Source organism: Bos mutus, chromosome 5, assembly GCF_027580195.1.
Source record: "Bos mutus isolate GX-2022 chromosome 5, NWIPB_WYAK_1.1, whole genome shotgun sequence".
In the NCBI taxonomy this organism is placed as follows: domain Eukaryota; kingdom Metazoa; phylum Chordata; class Mammalia; order Artiodactyla; family Bovidae; genus Bos; species Bos mutus.
Window position 1 is genome coordinate 21,236,077 of NC_091621.1, and position 19,031 is coordinate 21,255,107.

Sequence of the window (19,031 nt, forward strand, 5' to 3'; positions counted from 1 at the left end):
TAACACCTACCAATTTTTTTTATGACCTTTGGTTTATTTTAAATTTTGTCCCCTAGACTGTGAATTCTTTGAAGAAAGGAACTTTGGAAATCTTTTTATTCCCAATCCTCATGACTTAGAAGTGTTCAAAAATTTTATTCATTCAAATATGTGTTGGGTACTTTCAGAGTATAAAACTCTGGTAAATAAAGTAAACATAGTTCATCCTTTAAAAAATTGTTTACTAAAATCCTAGTATAGGTTCCAGCCAGAAGTGCAGTTTTTTAGAGCGTATAAGTTATATTAGTCTGCTCAGGCCACCATAATGCAATACCACAGACTGAGTGACATAACAGAAATTTATTTTCCCACAGTTGGAGGCCGGAAATGGAAGAATATAGAGAACCAGCTTGGTGGTTTCTAATGCTGACTCTCTTCGTCACTTACAGATGGATGCCTCCTCAAATGCATCCTCACAGGGCAGGGAGATAGCGGGAACACAGGCTCTAGAGAAAAAGGAATTAGCGTGGTTAGCCCATCAGATGAGTTTCCCATCACTGAAGTTGATTTAAATTAAGAAGTTTGTTAGTAATTACATTGAATATGTATTATGTATTGAACTCACATACTATGCAAGGTGTTGGATGTACAAAGGTATTCCTTGTCCTTGTTCTCAAGAAGTTCGTCATACAGTGTGAAGAGTTCTCCGACAGGGTGCTCGAGGAGTATACAGAAGGAATAACCTACCCAAACTGGCAGTGACGCCTGTGCTGAATCCTGAAGAATGATTAGGATTTAAGCACATGAAAATTGGGAATAAATACCAAGAGAGTGACACATACAAAGAAAGGGCTGAGGCAAAAGAGAACATGGCCCACTTCTGGAAACTACAGGTAGATAATATGGTAAACAGAAGCTAGATCACAAAGAAGCTTAATGTGCTATCACAAGAAGCTTGGACTTCATCCTAAAGACTAAAGGAACCATTAAAGCTTATTAAGTAAAGAGATGGTATGGTAGATTTGTTTCAGAAAGAACACTGGCTAGTGCAGAGATTAGATTGGAGAGGCTTAGATCAGATGTACTAAGTAAAAGGTTAAATAAAAGGTTTTTTTGTAGTGATGAGATGACAGATGACAAGGGTTTGGACTCTCGAGCTAAGTATCAGGATGACAGGCAGGTAGAAGCCAGTTGAATATAGGAGTTGAAAATATATTAAGATATTCAAGTTTATGGGATTGGAAAACTGAGGAGAATGGTACTGCTTGTTTTACTGGAAGATATAGGAAGAAAGTTTTAAGAAGCAGCCTAATTTAGTATTGGATATGTTGATTTAACATGACTTAAATCTGTGTTAAGTATTGGACAAATTGAGAATCATGAGGAAAATTTGGGAGAAGTATCAATAAGCATTGACTTTATATGTGTAGACTAGAGGAGAGAGATCTATGCTTGAGAGATAAATTGAGTGGTGAGCTCTATGAAGATGGTAGGGAATGTATTAGAAGGATGAGATAACTTAATTGATCATCTAAACCAGAGAAATTTGAAAAATGAAAAGGGCCATATTAATAATTATACCAAGACATGAGATTAACCCAGGACTGGCCAAAGCAAACTGGGATATATTGTCACCTAATCTAAGGAGAGCATATAGAATCAAGAAGGCTAAAGATAAAAGCCTGAAGGATTACACTAGAGGGTTAGTTCTTTCCTCAAGAAGATTTGACCAAGGCATTAGAAAAGAATAAGATGTAGTAGTGTTGTAGGGAAAGGAAGATTTTGAAGGAGGCAGTGGTCAGCAGTCTTGCTACAGAGAGATAATAAAATAAAGACTGATAAAGACTTGGTTAAATGGTAGCCTTGATCACAGGTTAAAGAGGTGAGGACAGAAGCCAGGAGTGGATTAATAAGTGAATGGGAGATAAGTTACAAGAGTGTGGACATTACTTTTAACAAGGCTATTTATGAATCAGAAGAGAAAGGGAGACAATTAGTGGAGAATTATTAAAAAGCAACGAGAGATGGTTTTGTTTTTTGAGACATTTCTGATTTTATAAGAGTTAAAAAGTAAAGTGAAAGTGTTAGTCGCTCAGTTGTGTCCAACTCTTTGCAGCCCCATGGACTGTAGCCCACCAGGCTCCTCTGTCCATGGAATTCTCCAGGCAAGAATACTGGAGTGGGTAGCCATTCCCTTCTCTGGGAGATCTTCCCATCCCAGGGATAAACTTGGGTCTCCTGCATTTCAGGTGGATTCTTTACTGTCTGAGCCACCAAGATAAAATGAAATAAAGGATAATTGCTGAGTTTATGTTCTAGAGGAGTCAGAAGAGAATATATAGATGCCAGGGTTAGTCTTTTTTTTGTTTGTTTTAAGCTGCAAAGCATTTTTTTTTTAATTGTTTGCATCTTTTTAAACCACTTTTAGAATGGGAAGAGTACCACCTGATTCCCTTTCCTTGTATCAAAAGAGACAGAGAAAAGGACTTTTTAGACTCAGGTTTACAGGGGAAACAATAAGTTGGAGATTTTCCTATCGCCTAGGCTGTTTTCTCACTCAAATAGGTATTCTGCTGATAGTGAGAGGAGTAATGGTGAAATAGGAAGCCTAAGAAATAGTGACGATTTTAAATAGTTATTGAGAGAAATATGAGAATAAGCAAATAAAGGAGACAGAAGAATTTCTGGCTAGGATTGAAGGATCCATTGAGATTGGGCACTGTGAGTTTGTAGTACAAACACCAGTCTGTAAAGTTGGGCAATTTACTCCGGCATATCTAAAGAACTCTAAGAAAGTATAGCAAGAATAAAATTGAATAGCTGAATAATAAAGTAGTTAAAAGTTTTTGCAGTGGAATGAAGGGATAAATCATGGGGATGGAAGGGCATGGAGATATTAAGGAGCCAGTGGAAAAAACTGAGAGTTAAAAGGACTAGATATCTCAGTGCAAGCCAAGAATAGGAAAGAATGGGTCTCCAGGAAAAATAAATAGTGTTTAGACAGTTAAGAGTTTAAGGTATCAGGTGGAAAAGGAGATGGCAAGGTCTGAGACGTGAACCATGGTTAAATGCAAGTGTAGGCCTTTGAATTGAGCAGTGAAGGAATAATAAGGCTAAGATAAACTGTCCACATGGACTTTGTCACCCAGGACAATGGCAAGATCGGAGACAGATACTGTGAGCCAAATGCCAAGTGAATGTGAGGAAGCAACCAGAAGGTTAGTCTCACTAGTGAGTATTTTTTCCAAAGTAATAAAGTCATTGCAATTTTCTTTTTTGTTTTTTAGTACAAAGTGGTTGTCCCCAAAATTGGAAACATACTTGATCTTTGTACAGCATTGTCTCTTTTGTCAGGCGTACCTGCAGATAAGGTAGGATGTTTCTGGGTTTAAAGTAGGTAAATTGGAGTTTAGTTTTTCACTGTTGTAAACCCTGCTTAATAGAAATTTATTTCCTTTTAGATGATAGTTACTGATATATACAATCATAGATTTCACAGAATATTTGCAATGGATGAAAATCTTAGTAGTATTATGGAACGTGATGATATTTATGTGTAAGTATGAAATTCATTGCACAAATATTTCTTGAGAAAAAAATGAAAGGAAATATCATAAAATTTTCAAAGTTTACAGTCAGTTTTATCCTTGCAGGTTTGAGATTAACATAAATAGGACAGAAGATACAGAGCATGTGATTATTCCTGTTTGCCTGAGAGAAAAATTTAGACACTCAAGTTACACCCACCATACTGGTTCTTCACTTTTTGGTCAGCCTTTTCTTATGGCTGTTCCACGAAACAATACTGAAGATAAACTCTATAATCTTTTGCTTGTGAGAATGTGGTAAGTGCCAAACAGTTCTGCATTAACAAAATAAAATATTAAATAGCTAATAAAAGCAAACATGCAAGGTACTATCAGAACATAATTAGTCATCTATATTATCTTTGTTTAGACAGGTAGCAGTGTAAGAAATCAAATTATAGGCTAATCAGTTTCTTGATCATGTGAAACGCTTCACTGAGATAATTTCAAATACAGGAAGCATAAATTCTCTTAGTTGTTTTACACCAAAAGTTTATAGTTGGAAGAAAATAGTTTATCATGTATGCACTTTGAAATCATAACAAATGTCTTATGCTTCATTTCTTTATACACAGCGCTCATACTGATAACAAGAACTCATAATAATAAATAGTTTTATTTAAAAGGATAAGCTTTTATGATTCTTTCTTTTCTAAGGCAACATCTTTTTGAATTGAACCTTGGTTTGAATTAGAGTAATCAAGAATGCCATTTACTCCCTTTCTTTTATCTGTTATAACTGACATATTTAGTATTCTTTCTTGCATACCTGTTTTAATCATTATAGTCCCATAACCCATATGTAAAGATCACATTACAATCTGTAAGTGGTCTTAGTGTACTATATATATACATCATCTAAATGAGAATCTTTATAAAATAATTTTATGAAATTATTTCCCACAAACTTTTAACATAAAAGAGGAAGATGTTAAAACCCTAGAAGTAACAAATTAACTTTTTTTTTTTAAGACAGCCAAACACAGATGATTATGGTACCATACCTTGAGCCTGAATTTATCATTGAATCCACTAAATGACCACTGTTAATTGCATTTTTAAGTTTTGTTTTATTGAAAGAATGGAAAACTTTTCTAAGTTTTTACCTTAGTAGAACTGAACTTGTTTGATTTCTGATTTTATTTCAGCCGATATGTCAAAATATCTACTGACACTGAAGACACTGAAGGATCCCTACACTGCTGTAAGGACCAAAATATTAATGGGAATGGCCCAAATGGCATCCATGAAGAAGGCTCACCAAGTAAGATTTATGTATTAAATTGTAAAATTTTCTCTTGGGTTATTGCTGCAGAGGGAAATTAAGAGGATGAGGATTAAGGAACTTAACAATATCTGCAAGCCTGGGGGGGAAAATGTTCATATCAATAAGTATTAATAATGTAGCATTGGGTTTATATAAAGATTTCTAATATCTAATATTAGGTGAAATGGAAACAGATGAGCCAGATGATGAATCCAGCCAGGATCAAGAACTGCCCTCCGAGAATGAGAACAGTCAGTCGGAAGATTCAGTTGGAGGAGATAATGATTCTGAAAATGGATTATGTACTGAAGAAACTTGCAGAGGTCAACTCACGGGACACAAAAAGCGATTGTTTACATTCCAGTTCAACAACTTAGGCAATACTGATATCAACTACATCAAAGATGATACCAGGCATATAAGATTTGATGATAGGCAGCTTAGGTTAGATGGTAAGTATTTGTGGAAAATGACTTAAACACTAAACTGACCAAAGTGTGTTGGGGTTTTTTTTTTGGTTTTTTTTGAGATGAAACCTTGAAATTCAGCACTGTCCTAGGAAGTAACATTTACTTATCTATCTACATGTTTAAATAAAAAGCCTTCATTTCTAAGTATACTAAAACATGTCAGCGTTTATTAAATGAAGATTGGACTTACGCTTAAGTTTTGTATCTTTTTTAAAATATTTTAATGGCTTGGAAATAGCAAATTACCCTGATCACCTAGTACAGCAATCTCTCTATTCTGCTATATATCTTAAAATGTATTATTTTATATCTTAAAATATATTAACTCAATACAGCATATTAAATCTTAAAGAAAAAAATATGTTTTCCACCTTAGAAAGGTCTTTCCTTGCTTTGGATTGGGATCCTGATTTGAAAAAAAGATATTTTGATGAAAATGCTGCTGAGGTAAGTCATCGCTCATTCCTTCTTTCTCTTTTCCATATTGATCACACTGTTTTGTTACACTCTTTTTCTTCTACCAAATATGTTTATTTTGCAATTTTAAAAATGGTTATGTGTTAAAAGACAAAAGGTTCATCTTCTTTGAACCTACTATTTAAACTTCCTGATTGTCTGTATAGGTATGTATACAAGAAGTGTTAGAAATACTGTAAATGTCAGCTGAAATAAGCTTTTGATTTATTTTAGAACATTTAGGAGTTTTTCATGACTATTCATAGTAATATGATATCACTAAAATTAGTTTTGTTTCATTTGTTTTCTTAACTCAAGAAATACTTCTCTTTAGGATTTTGAAAAACATGAAAGTGTGGAATACAAACCTCCTAAAAAACCCTTTGTGAAATTAAAAGATTGCATTGAGCTTTTTACAACAAAAGAAAAGCTAGGTGCTGAAGATCCCTGGTAAGAGACAAAATTAAATAATTGTTTCTAATTATTTTTTAAGGGTATATACTGATGTATGTGCTACCTCAAATTGAAAAAGTAATAGTTAAATTCCCTTTGATATTTTAAACAATAAGCATCTGTTTATATGCTAATAATATATTAAGAATGAAAATGTCTTTAAAGTTTTATAATGTTAAGTTTTAATCTTGTTTTAGTATATTTTCCATAATAGCTCTTTTACTATGAATAATTCATTTTAGTTACATTTTTCCAGGAACTTTTAGCTGTGGAGGTATTCCAACAGAAGCTTTTTTAGGAAAATCACAATATCTTTTGTGTTGTTACTAATTTGAGTCCAGAAAGTCTCAAGATTTTTCTAATACCTTTATTTCAGCACAGTTTTGCTACATCCATGTTTTTTTAGCTTACTAAAATGTAAATAATCTAGCCCTCGTTATTTCTTTGGATACTTATTTACATACTCATTTTCACTACTTAAATCTATTTGAAACATGTATTGATTAAAAATAACAAGTTCCTGTCAGTCTTTTACATATTAGGCATTACCTGATATTACCTCTGACATTATCTCTACTAAACTTTAAATCTTTCTGTATATATTTAGGTATTGTCCCAATTGTAAAGAACATCAGCAAGCCACAAAGAAATTGGATTTATGGTCTCTGCCTCCAGTACTTGTGGTACATCTCAAGCGATTTTCTTATAGTCGATACATGAGAGACAAGTTGGATACCTTAGTTGATTTTCCTATCAAGTAAGTTCTGATTGAACTTAATAAACCTTGGGCACCTCTAACTTTTTTTAACATCACTCCCAAATTGTAGGTGTTTTATTATTTATTTTTACACATAGTTGACTTTAAATATTATGCGGTTTCAGGTGTAAGGTATAGTGATTTGATAATTTTATACATTACACAGCATACAAAGTTACTATAATATTAGCCGTACTTTCTGTGCTATACATTAAGTCCTTTCGACTTATTGTATATCTAAATCCTTTTCACCTATTTTACCCATCCTCCCACCCGTCTTCCCCTTTGGCAACCACAAGATTGTTCTCTGTATCTGTGAGTCTGTTTCTATTCTGTTATATTTGTTCATTTGTTTTGTTTTAGATCCAGTCTCAGTTTTTGAGTGTATTTTTGGGGTTGTTCTAGCAATTTGTATGGATTAGTAACAATTTTTATTCCTTAAGAGATCTTTCAAAGGACAAAGAGAAAATACATTAAAAAAAAAAAGTAAAACTTATTTTATGTTACATTATCTTTTGAGTTCACTGGCCCTGTTTGTAAATCTAAGATACTTCATGGGATCTTAGTGGTTTTGTTTTCATCATTAATCCTCCATTATTCCTAAATGCATTTTAAAAAAAACTAATGTGAAAACTGAATAGTGGAATTGTTTAGAAGGCAGATGATCAGTAGAGTAATAAGTCATTCCTATTGTCATCTTTTGGTTTTCTTATTTCAGTGTCCAGAGTAAGTCATCCTATTTGTAAAAATATATAAAGAAGTCTATATACAGCATATCAGTAGTCTTTTTTTATTCTTAAATTAAAATCATTGAGAATTCAGATGGACAAAAAGGGAATAATGTATCTTCATTCATGGAGTCCAGGAAGGACTTCATTACACCCTATTTTGTAAAAACACCATGCTGCTCTAACATTTTCCTGAAAAAAAAATTGGCAGTATTCTTTCATATTTCATAATATTGGCATACCAAATTTACTTACTACAGTTTGTAAGTAAACAGATACTGAAGACTGGTGTTGTATATGCATGCAGAGGTGACTGGAAGGAAATAAATAATGTAATACTGAAAACATTCTCTGGATTGCTTATTCTAATCCATGTTTATAAATTTAAAATTGAAAATGTTTTGCAATTATAGAATAAAAATGCTTATTTTCTCTTTAACAAAACAAAATTATGAGCCATCAAACTTTTCAAGAATACAGCATTTTGAAAATACGAGTAAAAAAAGAAACAAGAGTAATGATAAGCTAAATCTATTAGAGATCTATTTGAAATTTAGAATTGTTATTGCTTTTTAATTATACAAATATAAAAAGAATAACCAGAAAAAAAGATAAACTATAAAATGGTCATATTCCAGTTTTGTGTGTGATAAATTATAAACAGCTGGTTGTATTTCAGAGAATGTTGCTCATTTAGGATGCATAGGTCATCAAAACTTGGAAAACATAGAATAGATATTGGGGTTATATTTAAATATATTTTATATTCAAATTAGGATACAATTTCTAAGAAAGTTTTTTTTCACTATCCCTTTATTCTTCCTTAAATAAATAATTTCTGAAAATGACTTTAAAAAAGAACCCACATGATAAATGGTGATGTCTATAATTCCTCTTATACTAAGAAATGTATTAGCATGAAAATACTAATCTGAATACAAACGATCAGTGGAGAATTTTTAAATTCTCTCAATCCCTAAGAAAATTTTTGCTGAAACACTCAAATCTCAAGGGTATTTGTATAATTTTATAGTTACTTGGCCCTTAGTAATTTCTTTAATGAGATATATATGTGTGTGTGTGTATAGGAGTATATTTAAATGAGAGTCAAACAACACTGACTGAAGAGTAAAATTTCGTTACATTTAGGGGAAACATAAAATTAACTTGATCTCTTTTTTAAACAGTGATTTGGATATGTCAGAATTCCTAATTAATCCAAATGCAGGTCCTTGCCGCTATAATTTGATTGCCGTTTCCAACCACTATGGAGGAATGGGAGGAGGACACTGTAAGTAGATAATTTACTTTTTTACTAAAGTCATGATGTTTAATAACGCCAGACTTTTTTCCTTAAAATATTTATTACTTCTTAAAAGAAAAATGTGAGATGTGTCTTACACAGTAGATACTGTGTCTACATCAGTAGATATTGATTAATGAATGAATCAGCTTTTGAAACTCTTTTTCTTTTTTTAACATTAAGAGAAGAGGATTGAGTTAATCATACTCCTCAGAGCACAGGAAATCACCGGTCCGTTCAGGGCTCCTGTCCTTCGCCTTCTCCTCCTCCTCCCCTTTCTAACATGTTTGTTGTATGCGCTCTCACAAATCACACATCATTGTTAATTTATATGATTGTTGCTCTGCTGTAGAGTTTACTCTTCTCTCTTGACACTTAAGACTTCTCCATATTACTTGTGTCAATTTAATTCATTGCTTCTAACCACTCATGACTTACATCTACCATATTCTCTCTTTTCACTTCACGGTGGACATCCACATTAACTTTAACTTTCTACCATTTCGAGAACAGTAAACATCAGTGTTTTTAGTCTCCTATGTGAGAATTTCTTTGAGCTACATACCCAGATATAAGATTGCTGGGTTGGAGTAAAGTACTGTGAACGGCACTCCAGGATGATTATACCAATCTGTGCTCTCCAGTTGATAGGTTTTTCTGAAGAACCATCATTGTATTCTGGGGTAAATCCTATTCATTAAATATTTTTTTTAATATACTCAGTTGGATTTGGTTAGCTAGTTTTGTTTAGGATTAAATAAAATTTAATTCATGTCTGAAATGATATTGTAGTTTTTTTTTTAGTTGTTCTTTCATTAGCAATTCAGTCACTCAGTCATGTCCGACTCTTTGCGACCCCATGAACTGCAGCACTCCAGGCCTCCCTGTCCATCACCAACTCCCGGAGTTTACCCAAACTCATGTCCATTGAGTCAGTGATGCCATCCATCCATCTCATCCTCTGTCATCCCCTTCTCCTCCTGCCTTCAATCTTTCCCAGCATCAGGGTCTTTTCAAATGAGTCAGCTCTTTGCATTGGATGGCCAAAATATTGGCGTTTCAGCTTCAACATCAGTCCTTCCAGTGAACACCCAGGACTGATCTCCTTTAGGATGGACTAGTTGGATTTCCTTGCAGTCCAAGGGACTCTCAAGAGTCTTTTCCAACACCACAGTTCAAAAGCATCAGTTCTTCTGCACTCAACTATCTTTATAGTCCAACTCTCACATCCATACATGACTACTGGAAAAACCGTAGCCTTGACTAGCAGACCTTTGTTGACAAAGTAATGTCTCTGCTTTTTAAGATGCTGTCTAGGTTGGTCGTAACTTTCCTTCCAAGGAGTAAGCGTCTTTTAATTTCATGGCTGCAATCACCATCTGCAGTGATTTTGGAGCCCCAAAAAATAAAGTCAGCCACTGTTTCCCCATCTATTTGCTATGAAGTGATGGGACCAGATGCCATGATCTTAGTTTTCCAAATGTTGAGCTTTAAGCCAACTTTTTCACTCTCCTCTTTAACTTTCATCAAGAGGCTTTTGAGTTCCTCTTCCCTTTCTGCCATAAGGGTGGTGTCATCTGCATATCTGAGGTTATTGATATTTCTCCCTGCAATCTTGATTCCAGCTTGTGTTTCTTCCAGTCCAGTGTTTCTCATGATGTACTCTGCATATAAGTTAAATAAGCAGGGTGACAATATACAGCCTTGATGTACTCCTTTTCCTATTTGGTACCAGTCTGTTGTTCCATGTCCAGTTCTAACTGTTGCTTCCTGACCTGCATACAGGTTTCTCAAGAGGCAGGTCAGGTGGTCTGGTATTCCCATCTCTTTCAGAATTGTCCACAGTTTATTGTGATCCACACAGTCAAAGGCTTTGGCATAGTCACTAAAGCAGAAATAGATGTTTTTCTGGAACTCTCTTGCTTTTTCCATGATCCAGCGGATGTTGGCAATTTGATCTTTGGTTCCTCTGTCTTTTCTAAAACCAGCTTGAACATCTGGAAGTTCACGATTCACATATTGCTGAAGCCTGGCTTGGAGAATTTTGAGCATTCCTTTACTAGCGTGTGAGATGAGTGCAATTGTGCAGTAGTTTGAGCATTCTTTGGCATTGCCTTTCTTTGGGATTGGGATGAAAACTGGCCTTTTCCAGTCCTGTGGCCACTGCTGAGTTTTCCAAATTTGCTGACATATTGAGTGCAGCACTTTCACAGCATCATCATTCAGGCTTTGAAATAGCTCCACTGGAATTCCATCATCTCCACTAGCTTTGTTCGTAATGATGCTTTCTAAGGCCCATTTGACTTCACATTCCAGGATGTCTGTCTCTAGATGAGTGATCATACCATCATGATTATCTGGGTTGTGAAGATCTTTTTTGTACAGTTCTTCTGTGTATTCTTGCCTCCTCTTAATATCTTCTGCTTCTGTTAGGTCCATACCATTTCTGTCCTTTATCGAGCCCATCTTTGCATGAAATGTTCCCTTGGTATCTCTAATTTTCTTGAAGAGATCTCTAGTCTTTCCCATTCTATTGTTTTCCTCTATTTCTTTGCACTAATCATTGAGGAAGGCTTTCTTATCTCTCCTTGCTATTCTTTGGAACTCTGCATTCAAATGGCTATATCTTTCTTTTCTCCTCTCCTTTTCGCTTCTCTTCCTTTCACAGCTATTTGTAAGGCCTCCTCAGACAGCCATTTTGCTTTTTTTCATTTCTTTTTCTTGGGGATGTTCTTGATCCCTCTCTCCTGCACAGTGTCATGAACCTCTGTCCATAGTTCATCAGGCACTCTATCAGATCTAGGCCCTTAAATCTGTTTCTCAATCCACTGTATAATCATAAGGGATTTGATTTAGGTCATACCTGAATGGTCTAGTGGTTTTCCCCACTTTCTTCAATTTAAGTCTGAATTTGGAATCAAGATTATGACCTAGTCTAATGAAACAGGCTAGGACATTTTACTGTTTTATGTTTCCTGAAGCAGCTAGTATAATATAAGAATTAACTAGTAAGAAAGTTTCGTAGAATTCATCCAATAAAACTATTTGGACTTCTCAGGCATAAATTATTCTATTTATGTCATGTTTATTGATTTTCTTTTTGCAGAATGTGTACATATTGACATTCTCCATTTTTCTTAAAATGTGTATTTCCCAATTTATTTGAGAATAGTTGTTTATAATACTCTTATGCTATATTTTTTGGTCCCTTGTTCTTTTCTGTCTTTTGAAAGAATTAGACTTTCTATTGTATTATGTTTGTTTTTTTTTTATTATACATGGTATGTCTTCTATCTTGTTGATTTCTTCTCTTCTCCTTGGTATGTTTTTCCTCTTGTTACTTTGAATTTGCTCTGTTATTCCTTTGGTTGCTTAGGTTGCATCCTTAACTTTGTTTTCATTCTTTTCCCTCTGTTGAAGGCTATAATCAAAGCCATAAGTTTTCCTTTAAATACTCTATCACTGTTACATAAATTTTTAAAAAGTAGTCTTCTTTTTCTTTGAATTCTGTGTATGTTTTTAGTTTCCTATATAATTTTCTGAATATCACAAGATTGTCTCATGTGCTTTTTCAAGTATATATTTTTTGTAAAGCTGTCCTTTTTTTCTTAATTTTATTTTATAGTAATTAGGGCCATTATCTATATTAACCTTAGGAGTTTATTAAGGCTTTCATGTAGCTTAATACATGGACTGCTTCTTAAATGTTTATGTACTTTAAAAGCATATGTATTCCCCATTCAAACATAGAGTTCTCTGTTTCTATTACAGTTAATCTTATTAGTTTTATTTAAATCACAACTATTTCTGGTTATTTTTGATGTTCATTCTTTTTCTGGGATGAATTTGTCAGGACTACTACTAAAATGATTTATCTGTTTCATCTAACAGTTTTATTAGTTGTTTTGCATTATTAGTTGCATTTATGTTTAAAATGGATAGCTCTTCTTTTATCTATTCTTTTTTACCTGAGTTTGATACTCATTTTTCATTTTGTCTTTTTCTCAGAATTACAAATATTAGTTTAGCTTTCTTTTGATACCATCATTTAGTTTGCAAACTCTGTGTGCCTTTTTGTTAGATGTGTCTCTTTTTTTTTTCTTTTTTTTTGAAATTGCTCAGTCGTGTCCGACTCTCTGTGACCCCATGGACTATACAGTCCATGGACTTCTCCAGGCCAGAATACTGGAGTGAGTTGCCTTTCCCTTCTCAAGGGGATCTTCCCAACCCAGGGTTTGAACCCAGGTCTGCGGCATTGCAGGTGGATTCTTTACCAGATAAGACACCAGGGAAGCCCAATATTATTGTTCAATCTTGTCCTTTTAGTGTCAGACTTATTGGTCTGAAAATATGTTTCTTTAAATTTGTGAATGTGGTGGACTTGATTTCAGATTGACAAATTTACAACCCATAATGGGCTTCACTCCGAAGAATAATTTTAAGAGGAGTAGAACTATTTAGAAGACAAAATCTGTAGTGTCACTTTTTAAAAGTTATGACAGCAGATAATTGTTATGAGTACATTTTGCAGCTTTGTTTCTAGTTATTGGGTAGTTTATACAAAGTATGAGATAGGAAAAGTGGGCATTTTTTTAACTTAATGATAAAGCAAATCTTTAAAATTTGTGCAGATTAATTGATCGCTTTTTACATTTCTCTTGCCCTGTACTTTTGTTGAAGACTGGAAATGATTCTGATGTAAAAAAAAACAAAACAATACAGATCAATGAGTTATAGTATTGTTGAAAAAATATTGGTCATAGAAAATTTAAACTTACACTTGAAAATTCAAACTTTGGAATCATAAACAGAGCTGAGTGTAAATCCTAACTCTGCTGCCTAACAGCTATACTCTTGGACAAATTAAACTTCTCCTGATGCCTCACTTTCCTCATCTGTAAAATTAGAAGAATAGTAATGATAATACCTTCTTTATGAAATAATACAGCACTGGGCCCGATACAAATGCTAATCACCATTTATTGTCATTAGTATTGTTATTCTTTGTATTAAAAAAATAATAAATATGCCCTGTATGTTCCTGGGATTAAAAAAAAAAAAAGTATAGATAGAAAGTATCATAGACTTCCAGATTATAGAAAATTATTCTGAAAACCTTTAAACATTGGAATCAGTTGAATATACGATAGATTGGCCTAATGTAGGTGATTATCATGTAATTTTAATAGGTATTCCTTATATAGACAATTTTAAAGTCATGAGGGTTCCCTCCCAGAAAACCACAGATCATTTAAGTGATAGAAGTGATTGTATTTTTTTCATTAGATACTGCTTTCGCAAAAAATAAAGATGATGGAAAATGGTACTACTTTGATGATAGTAGTGTCTCAACTGCGTCTGAAGACCAGATTGTGGTAAGTATGTCTTTTAATCTTGAAGATCAAGGAATCCATTGTTTTAAAAGGGGCCCATGGAGCACTATAGTCTATATTCTAGCAGTTCTAATAGTTGAGGGACTCGTTCTTATTTAAAGATAACATAAAATTGTCCTTTTAAGTGGAGATCTGTCTTCTAAATTTGTCCACTAGCAGAAGCATAAGTTGAACATGAAAACTTTTCTGGTAGTTTTCAACATGAAAACTGGACTTTTCTAATGAAAATATTAAATTCTCCCCTGAACAATAGGCTCAGACATTCTAGACATTGGCTAAAGTCAGAATGCTAAATTAGAAAAATAAAAAACTTTTAAGGGCCTTACCATACCTGAGATATTTAAAGAAAAGTCTTATCCTTTATGACAATTACATATTCAAAGTCTCGAAATGATATAATTAGGTAAAACAAATTACAAAATTTTCAGAATTAACCCTGTGTATTTGTCTGATGTTTTCTGAATAGTAGAAAAATTAGGAAGTTACATCTGCTCACACTTGCATCAGCTTGTCAGCCATAGCTGGAGCAAAAATATTGGCATTTGCTTTGTTTCCTATCAGAGCACATTTTTATTATCAAATATTGATTGACAGTGTTGGTTTAGTTACTAAATCATGTCCAACTTTTATGGACTGTAGCCTGCCAGGCTCCTCATTTTCGAGGCAAGAATACTGGAGTGGGTTGCCATTTCCTTCTCCAGGGGTCTTCCTGACCCAGGGATCAAACTTGTGCCTCCTAGATTATAGATGGTCTCCTGCTCTGCAGGTGGATGCTTTATTGCTGAGCCACCAGGGTAGCCTCTATTGATTGATGAATAGATGACAGGTGACTAATAATGTTCTAAGAAGAAAACTAAGGCTTGCTTGATAAGAATTTATTATTCTATAAATTTTGCCTTTATAAATTTTGCTTATTGATCACAGTATTTACAATGAATGAGAAATGTAGTATTTCCTCATGCAATGATATTTCCTATACAGAGGTTTTCTGTTGATGTGGGGAGCACTGATTGCTTTACTTTATTTCCCAGTTTAAATTATGTATTCCTTGAGGGCAGAGACTAGCTTTTTGTTTTGTTTTAGTTTATAATGCTTTAAAAGTCAGTTTAATAAATTAATAAACTTCTGAGCCCAGTTACTGGCATAGTTTTAATCAGTTATTGTATACATAGATATGAAGTTATTTTGAGTTGTTTATAGATGTTTTATATCTTTATCACCTGTTTGTACACATGATTTATATACATACATATCATTGCTTATCTCCCTATAGCTACAGCAAAGAACAAAAAGAGACTTTTGAAGTCTTAGTATTTTTTAAAATGTGTTTATGCTTAAGTTAACTACATTTTTGTCGTATATTTAGACTTCTAATTTTATATCATATCCCTCATTTTTCAGTTCTGTTCTCTTCTTTAGTCTCCCAACCAAAACCCTTAAGTTGCCTACTTCCTCCTTCAAAGTCTATTTGACAACACTGCCCTAATATTGCTTTCAGATAAATATCTTGTTTATATACAGTATGTGAATTTGATGTTACCTTACATTTTAACAGTAATAATTCTTCATTTAGTCAACAAGTGTTTGAATACATTCTATATATAACACTATTCTACACAAGGTTGAAAGTGAAAGTGTTAATCGTTTAGTCCTGTAGCTCACCAGGCTCCTCTGTACGTGGGATTTCCCAGGCAACAATATTGGAGTGGGTAGTGGTAGCCATTCATCCAGGGTATCTTCCTGACCCAGGGTTTGAACCTGAGTCTCCTGCATTATGGGCAGATTCTTTACCATCTGAGCCACCAGGGAAGCCAAAAAAGACAGCTATCTCTAATGTCAAGAAGCTTACAATCTATAGGTGACAGAGACATGAATTGACAATTGTATATGATAATTACTGTTAAATATCTTGACTGTATAGATTGAGGCAGCTGTCTCAACTAATTGGAGTGTAAGGAAACAGAACCAGTGCAGGGAGTGTTTGATCTGAGTCTGCAAATATGAATAGTGGTAAATTAGACAAAATAACCAAAACCAAAGATATTCTTAGCAAAAAGAACAGTAGCTATGAAAGCAAGGAGGTGTGGCAGAATATACCATTTAGCTAAGGGAACAGCAAATAATTTGGTGTTACTGAAACAAAAGACTTGTTAGGAATGTGGAGCAAAAATTAGACCGGGGGTAAACTTGGCACTCAGATCATGAAAGATGAGTTCTTCGTTGTTTTGATCTTTTCTTAAAGTCTGTAAGAAGTATTGGGTGGTTGTTAACTAACAGAAGAACATTATTAAATTTCCATCTTAACATGTCTTGAGAACACTTTAGAAGACAGATTGGAGGGCACCCAGTAAAGAAGCCCAAAGGCCATTATTCAGCCTCCAGAGGAAAGGAGGCTGTCCTGAAATTTAAGCCACAAGATCTTCTAAAGTTAAATCAGTGGTAATAAGTATATAGACAGGGGAGAATGGATTTGTGAGCTCTTTAATGGATAGAAATACTAGAACTTGATTAAGATGACATGTAAATATAGAGGGGGGAGGGAGATGATGACTCGTACTTTGACATTTACAAAGATAGTGAATAAGAAAATTTGCTGTGAAATTGATACCTGTATAATAGTTCTGTGGAAATTTCCATTAGGTAGTTGGACTAATTGGACTAGAGTTCAGGGGTGAGAACTGGCTTAAGTTATGAATTTGAATTGTCTGTTCTAGGTAGCAGTTAAAACCATAGGTTTGAATGAGTCACCTATGGGAAGATACATATTCAGAAGAGCAGTGAGCTGAGGACTGAAAAAACATTTTTTTTTTTTTTTTTTTTTTTTACTTTAAGTCAGGATTTAATGAGCCCACAGGAAAATCAGAAGAAACTGTAGAGATGAAGCATCTAAGGAAAAGTAGTATAACAGAAGCCAAAAATGCTTTAATGCAGGAGGAGGAGTAAAGCATTAAATGCCACTGAAAGATTGGCTAAAAAAGGCACCCATTTAATTTGTTTATAAGAGGGTTTTGAGCCTGGTGAAAGGCATTTCATTACAGTGGTTGCAGCAATCACATTGATTGAGGAGTGTGCATGAGAGTAAATGATGAATATTAGATTTTCTATAGACCCCAGCCTGGCTGCGAGGAAGAGTAAGAGATATATGGCAGCTAGAAAAGGAATGGAGAGGAATTTATGAGGGAGAAGACTTAAGTATTTTTTATGCCAAAAAAGTCCAGTAGATAAGAACTCATTAAAGTTACACAGTGATGATTGATGGAGCAGTATCCTTAAGATGGTAAGAAAAGTTGGAATCTAGAACAAATACAGAATGAAGCTATTACTATTAGAAAGACACTTGCTTTGTCCTTAGAGACAAGAGGAAAGAAGGCATAGAATTCTATTTCATGTTAGAGTAAGAAGGTGAATCTGTGATATGGTTGCATTGTGATTTATCTGTCCAGCTAACTTAGAAGAGAATAAATGTTAAATCCAGTGACCATTCTTCCTTTATAGATAGAAGTCATACTATTGATATAGTTAATAAATTTTAGTAACCTCCATTGACCATGTGTGGTGTTCTTGATTTATATCCTATCACCAAAATTGGTTATCAGCTAAAAATTCATTCTATATTTAATGTGATCTTTGAGAATCATAACCATTATAATATTCTTTGTTTGTTTTAACAGTCCAAAGCAGCATATGTACTCTTCTACCAGAGACAAGACACTTTCAGTGGAACTGGCTTTTTCCCCCTTGACCGAGAAACTAAAGGTGCTTCAGCTGCCACAGGCATCCCATTAGAAAGTGATGAAGATAGCAATGATAATGACAATGATATAGAAAACGAGAACTGTATGCACACTAACTAATGAAAGTCCTAGAAGCCATAAAAGAGAGACTTTCCTGCTGGTGGTATCTATTGAAATGATGAAGTTACCCACCACATTAAACAAAAGTCTGAGATGGGGAGTTTCAGATCACTGAATGTAAATCCTTTATCAGATTTTAACTTGTGCAGTACTTGAAGTGAAACACAATGAAAACTTTAACATAAATTGTCTCTTAATACATTTACAGTCTTGTATTTACAAGCTAAATATATATAGGAAATCACAAATAAATCCCTTTTAAGTTTGCTGCTGTTTTGATGAATTACGTTTTCTTTAATTTTTTGGATGTGAGTTAATTGATGACAAATGTTAAATTTGTGGATGTTGGTCATTTATTTTGCTCAGATAATAACTGCAAGAAACCTATGGCTGAACTTAGTTCTTGGATAATCTAGTTCATGTGCATTAGGCTGCCACATACTACTATGATAATGAGCTGCAGTATCAATGTGGCATAAATACTGCAGTAGTATTCTTGGAAAACCAAATTTCCAAGTCTTTACCTGGAATCAGTGTGGGCCTGTTATAAAACTAAATCATGATACAAGAAGCAGTCTTGAAAAAGTTATTTCCTTTTGTAGTACCATAAAAAAACAGAATATTATGTTCATCTTACTACTACTGTGGAAACAGGTTCTAGATTTCACACTTCATCGAAAGTCACTTTTCAGTTAAATGTAAGTATTTTTCACTGCTGTTGGGATCTATTCCTTAGATATTCAAATTCTTTTTTACTTACTTTAAATTTAAAATGCATATCTTT

The 19,031-nt window shown here is 33.9% G+C and overlaps 1 protein-coding gene across 4 annotated transcripts in view; it reads left to right on the top strand.

Annotated features, from left to right (window-relative positions):
- Nucleotides 1-18,514, top strand: part of USP15 (ubiquitin specific peptidase 15) — a 134,976-nt gene extending 116,462 nt beyond the window's left edge. For all 4 annotated transcript variants that reach the window (XM_070370521.1, XM_070370522.1, XM_070370523.1 and 1 more), the window contains 11 exons: nucleotides 3,267-3,350; nucleotides 3,441-3,535; nucleotides 3,633-3,824; nucleotides 4,715-4,830; nucleotides 5,013-5,285; nucleotides 5,680-5,750; nucleotides 6,094-6,209; nucleotides 6,820-6,969; nucleotides 8,885-8,988; nucleotides 14,287-14,375; nucleotides 18,065-18,514. In XM_070370521.1, the coding sequence (XP_070226622.1) occupies nucleotides 3,267-3,350; nucleotides 3,441-3,535; nucleotides 3,633-3,824; nucleotides 4,715-4,830; nucleotides 5,013-5,285; nucleotides 5,680-5,750; nucleotides 6,094-6,209; nucleotides 6,820-6,969; nucleotides 8,885-8,988; nucleotides 14,287-14,375; nucleotides 18,065-18,247 (1,473 nt within the window). In that variant the 3' untranslated portion in view covers nucleotides 18,248-18,514. The remainder of the gene's footprint in view (nucleotides 1-3,266; nucleotides 3,351-3,440; nucleotides 3,536-3,632; nucleotides 3,825-4,714; nucleotides 4,831-5,012; nucleotides 5,286-5,679; nucleotides 5,751-6,093; nucleotides 6,210-6,819; nucleotides 6,970-8,884; nucleotides 8,989-14,286; nucleotides 14,376-18,064) is intronic.
- Nucleotides 18,515-19,031: the final 517 nt, after the last annotated feature.